This window comes from Enoplosus armatus, chromosome 7 (genome assembly GCF_043641665.1).
Source record: "Enoplosus armatus isolate fEnoArm2 chromosome 7, fEnoArm2.hap1, whole genome shotgun sequence".
Taxonomy (NCBI): Eukaryota; Metazoa; Chordata; class Actinopteri; order Centrarchiformes; family Enoplosidae; genus Enoplosus; species Enoplosus armatus.
In genome coordinates this window covers 23806648-23812647 of record NC_092186.1, presented here as the reverse complement: position 1 = coordinate 23812647, position 6000 = coordinate 23806648, and the positions used below count along the sequence as shown (strand labels likewise).

The window sequence follows — 6000 nt, the reverse complement described above, 5'->3', positions numbered from 1 at the left end:
GTCACATTGATCATACCAATATCGCAGTACGCAGTTAAAATGATGCAAAATGCTATATCTTACATGACACAAATGTGCATAGCTCATAGGCCACACGTGCAGGATTTCTACCCTTATCTGTGCAGTATGGTGAATAATTTCAACCTGTTAGCCTACAGCATTTAATATGACAAGCAGCTTGTAAGATAGAAGTATAACGGAAGTTAAATTCAATACAGAGCTGGGAAGGCAGCCAGACGTTCTCTGGTACCTTGCCATTTGTATGACAGCCATCAAGGGCATTGTGGATGACTGGCCAGCACTCTCCTGTCTGAGGCACAAAGATGTGTGGGTTCTGTAGAGTGCAAACAACGGTATGGCTCAATGGATACTGAATCTGAGTATTTTACATTAAACTCCAAACAGTGAGATAAGTTGATGTGGTTTTTTTTTTCTGACAGCACAACATGTGTAGGAGAAGCTTGGTCTAGTTCAGACAAAACATCACTACTTTTAGTTGCCTTGTAAACTTCTTTGAGATGACTTATCAGGGAAAATGTGTCTCAGTCCCGGAAAAGGTTGACATAATAAGAGATGTGAGATGTTTTCATCTTAACACCAAAAACACACACGTCCTTGCCAATCTCTCGCATTGAAGACTAACATACTCTGTCCAATCCAGCTGTGAGGTGGGAGCTCCCAGATGTTGCTGCTGCAGCGGTGTTATGTAAGTCAGTGTAACCTAGAGATTACCCTGACAGTCACATGGGTAGGACTGCTGGGCTCAGGGCTCACATACAAACACAGACAGATAGCGGATTACCCAAAGGATTTGCAGAGTAAAGCTGTCTTTTTAAGATGAGTTTGTGACATTTCTGCTTTTGCTGGATATACGGTAGAAAAAAACCACAAAAAAAAAAGCACATGACACTGGCTATTGTATGTGATAGATGAGTGGGACTTGAACCCAAGATGTTGCGAACACTGTGACACACTCGGTGCCTTACTCTGCTGACTCACAGTGGCCTAAAGCTGTCTTAATCCTGGAGATAAATGCGTGTTGGTGGCGTTTGGCTTAACTTCACTGTGTTTTTTTCCTGGTTTTTAAAAAGGCTTTCATGATGGAGAGGCCAGTAGGAAGGGGTTTTGTGTGATGGTGAGTTGAGTCACACAAGCACCTTAAGGAACAAACGTGAGGGTATTAGGAGTGATGCAAAAACATGCAAATATATTTGTATGTTTCACTTTTTCATGTAGGCGGCCAGAAAGAGAGACGGAAGACACTTAGCTGCTGGGCAGCTGCAGCTATTCTGCTCCAAATATAGCTGCTGGAGCACATTGATTACACAGGATCATTATCGTTTGCCATTTGCCTTTCTTGCCGTCGAGGGGAACATCACTTCAGTGTTTTCAATCATGTATAGCATACTGAATCAATTTAGAAAGCACACAGTACAGCCAAACCTTCCAGATACTTACTTAGATTTTGAAATGTCGGAGTGTCTCTCATCCTCCCTTTGTGGTATCATTTATTTTCTATACATTATTGACTGATTGGGATGTACTGCAGCTAAGTCTCCCAGGAGGGAGGGAACAGGAATGGATTCATCACTGGGAGAGAGCCACTAATACGAGGATGACCTCACTTTATGTGAGATGCCTTACAAGAGCCATGCTGGAACAACGGGGGGGAGTGGATAGCATCGCTGAGAGATTTAGAAGAAATCAAAAAGATTTCCTTTGTAAGAGCACCATTTTATTTCTAGTTCTACATGGTTATGTTTATAATTTTGTCACTCTAAGAAGGAGCCACGCACAATCAATCAAAGAAAATGAGAGGATTTGAATGAGCAAGTGGCCAGGAATTAACGTGAAAAGGACTCATGTTCGGTTAGGACTTGCCCCCCGGAGATGAGAAACAAATTCTCTCCAGCTTAAGATATCTAAAACACACTTGGAGCAAGCAAATCCACTTTAAGTCTCCACTCTGTTGGCAAAGAGTATTCGCTAGTTTAAGAAGTGCCAAGTACGCAATCTAGATATGACTCAGAGCCCTGCATTATCACTATTTGGTGTATACAGTATTCGTTTCCAATGCAGTGAACAATTTAATAGCACCACTGCAATATATACAGCACATGTCTATGTGATGGTGTGTTCAGATTATTATTATAACAGGAATGGCATCAACATCAGCTGAAATAATGAAGGCCTTAAAACTAGTTTTTCTTGTCATGGTAGGAAAGGCACAGGTGTAACTAACAACATTAATGATGGTGACAGTGAGCCAGCACCCACAATACAAGGACCCTGAAACTGAAGCAGCTAAAGGGAATTCAGCCATTATTAATTGTATCATGGGGGTCTGGGGGGCAGCAGCATTTGCCCATTTGGTAATCCAGCCTTGTTCTTAGTTTACACATCCTCATTGTACGTAAATCATAGAGGGTGTCTATGCATTTAAATTATTAAATTATTCTTAAAGTTGTATGTACAGTAGTATCTATCTATCTATCTATAATTTGTGAATGCAGACAGGCAGGGGGCGTTGAGGCCGCTAGAGAGCAGCCAGTGTCTGCACAGAGCTGTGTGCTGGCAGGGGGAAGCCGATCGTGGCAGAGCAGAGATGTAGTGTAGCTCGCTGGGACTCCGTGGCCAGCCGTGTGTCACTTTTGCCGGGGATCATTTGTCTGACATTACCGCGGAATGGGAAAGACCGGATTTATTTTTTTACACGGTTACACTGCATGAATGTGTCGCGTAATGCGACCGAGAAGAGCTGCCTTTGGGGGGAAATATTTATGGTTCGGGACGGTTTTGTTGGAGTAGCTAGTTGCTAGCGCTGTGCTAGCGACTGTGCTGGCTACTTTGAACGTATTTCTGCAAGGATGCTACGGTGGATACGACAGCAGCTGGTAAAACTGCCCTCCTTACCTTTCTCATAACGCTAGCCCCTCATTAGCTCACGACAGCAGTCACCAAAATGCAAGGCTTAGCCCACGGAAAGCTGTATGAACTTTATTTGGATACAATTTTGCAAACAAACCTAGCTAATTGGCTGTTGCTGATGTGTCCAAAACATTGTTGACTGCCTCGCAGTGATGACAGCCAGGTGTAGGTAATGTTAGCTACCTTACCAGCTACGCTAGCTGCCGTCAAGTAGCTGACAAATGGTAACGTCAACTAAAGGTAAGCTAGTTGAGACCTAAACAACAAACAGACCGGGGTTGAGTTTGAATTTGTGAATTGATTTGAAGTTTGCCGGCATTTTAACCACCGCCGAATCGTTGGCTACTGTAATAATATAACCGAGAGTTAACTAAGTTTAACGCTAGCTAACTGGCTAACAATGCAAAACTTGACAAAGTTGCAAAGCGTTGCTAACTCCACTCTATCAAGCGTTAACTCTTAACGTTTGCTACCTCACACCGGTCTAACCTAGTCGGAGTTGTTTTTTTTCCACAATGACCTATTTATTTATGTCAAGTGAGCCAACAAACTAACTTTAACAGCCGCTTAAATATTAGTCTCAACTCTCGAGTAGAATCGCCTACATTAGCATCTCTCATTTTAACTTTCATGATCGGTCCGGTGTCGTTTTTAATCAATGTCTTAGTGCAAATATGTATGCACTGGCTGAAATTGAACGTTAACGGTCTTTGAATGATTACATATGCTCAGAGCGCATCCTGTATTTGCTGTAATCACCTGTTGTTTGCCTACAAACATGGCTGTGTGTTGACGCATTGACAGGCAAATGCATAAGTAGCTTGAGCAGTTAAACTACAATAATGAGTCCTGCCTGATTGAGTTTTGAATTATGCTGGAGGAATGACACAGTGCTTGTATGATATGATTTTTGTTGTAATTTCTGTTTTTTTTCTGGAAGTAGATTTCAAAGTTTGGATAAGAACCTGCATTCATACAGTGTAAATGAGAGTGGTGTGACTGGTACACACCCATTTGAATGAATGAATGAATGAATGAGTGAGATCAGTCACACATTATAGTCAAACTGTTGATGTCACCACAGCCAGTGAGTTGAATCAATGTTAAGGTGTTTCTGTGCTCCCATGTCCTAGTCACGGAGTACTCCCTGTTCTAGGGTTGCATTAGAGTGACTCTTGCTCAACTGCAAGTTTTTCAGTCTGCACAAAAAAAGTTTTCTTTCTGCCTTTTCAGAGGTTCATTTTGGCCTTCACTTTTTTAAAAGAGCACCACAGAGAGTTACACTCCATAAAAATGGTAGCCTCCATCTTAATTTGAGATAGCGCAGTTCATTTGACCCATCCCATATAATTGACCTGCGTAGTTAATTAAAAGTGTAATTAAAATGCAACTTAATACAACTGGCCTAATTAAAAAGTTTGTTGGGGGCATTTGTCTGACCTTGATATCGGATGGACGTTAATGCAGAGGTGTTTATTCCCTCACATATTACTTGTCCGTTTCTTTCTGGTGACACTGGTCCACATTAAGAAGGAGGGAGGAGAAGGTCGGCGAGTCCTAATTGACGGTGTGACAGGCTTTTAATGTCAGTCCTCTTCCGTCAGCAGTGACAACATGCCAGTAATGCTGCATTTACATCATAAAAACTACTATAATTACAGTACAAGCAGCAGTAGCAACTGGGAAAACCCTTCGACATCTTGTTCTGCAAGTATGACATGAAAACCTTTTGTACGCCCCACTATTTCCTATGGGGAATCACAAATTCCGTTGTATATATTATTGCTGAGTTTTTATATTGATTTGCTGCCTCCCAGGCAGCACTTGGTCCATGCCCACATGGCATAAAAGTCAACTCATATGCTCATGACATCTGGGATGTGTGATCTGGCTGCAGAACAGCAGCCATTGGAATGCAAGAAACTACCAAATTCAAGTTTTTTCTTTTCATATTTTTAGTGATATATTATTATTGCTTGTGTTTTGAGTTTGATTTCTCAAAGGCATACTTTGCAAATGTAAAGCTTTTATGCAGCAAGGCTTGATACGGCTGATGCAGGATTTTGGATATTGCTTCAATGCACTAAGAGAGAAGAGTTGTAAACATAGTCATTGCTTGCAACTGCATTACCAACCAATGATGCATATACAGCAGAAAAACATCTGATAATTAACTGGCCCATGCTGCTCTTGATAAAATTGTTAAGCTCCTTATCATGCCACATGTTGTTAGATATCTGTTTGGCATGCCTGTGGCCATGTTAGTATTGCTGTTGTCATCAGTAATACTGTCAAAAAGCTACACATACCTACTGTATCTGACTACAGACAGTCTATTGCTCTCTCTCTCTCTCTCTCTCTCTCTCCCTCCCTTTCTGTCTTTACCGCTTGCTCTTAATTCCACCTCTTTCCATCTCTGATTAGCTCATCCCATTTGATTAAATATAATTCGACTCAGCGCGATGTCTTGGTTGTGATGCATTAGTCTGTCACCCAGCCATTGTTCAGGGCAATGATTCCCCCAAGGCACTGTGGGACTTGTATGCCTTATGCAGGGAGTAATTACCTGTCGGCCTACAAATTGATGGGGGCATGGCAGTGAGGGAGCAAAATAAGAAGTCGGATTTCAGCTGTGCAGAGTGAAGAAAGAAAAAATTGTTGCTATACTGTCACTATACTGTTTATTTTTTATTTTGACTGCTATACTGCCAGAGGATGAGGTCTGTTATTTTCGTTTAGGTCATGGCCAACTGCATTTCATTGTGCAATCCCATATTGTATAATGACAAGCTTAACCTTAAACTTAATGTGGACACACCAACTTAAAAGTTTAGTTGTAAAATGTATGACAAGAAATTGTCATACTGTCAAAATCTTCCCGATATTTGCACAATCCTAATGGTCCGAAAGCTTTGAAATCCTGCTTTACCTCGTCTGCTAGTTGTTACATCCATCTTCTCGTTTGTGATTGGTACAAATGTAATTGAGGAAATAAAAAATGGAAAATGGCTTCTACTTGGATTCACCTCATTGGTGTACTTAATGAAATGAGTAAGTGTCCCTATTAGGTTC

General features: G+C 41.4%; 1 protein-coding gene across 1 annotated transcript in view; it reads left to right on the top strand.

Annotated features, from left to right (window-relative positions):
- Positions 1–2755: 2755 nt before the first annotated feature.
- The window catches only part of atp11b (ATPase phospholipid transporting 11B), a 48338-nt gene continuing 45093 nt past the window's right edge, over positions 2756–6000 (top strand). Inside the window, exon 1 of the mRNA XM_070908301.1 lies at positions 2756–2894. Coding sequence (XP_070764402.1) covers positions 2868–2894 — 27 coding nt within the window. The 5' untranslated portion in view covers positions 2756–2867. The remainder of the gene's footprint in view (positions 2895–6000) is intronic.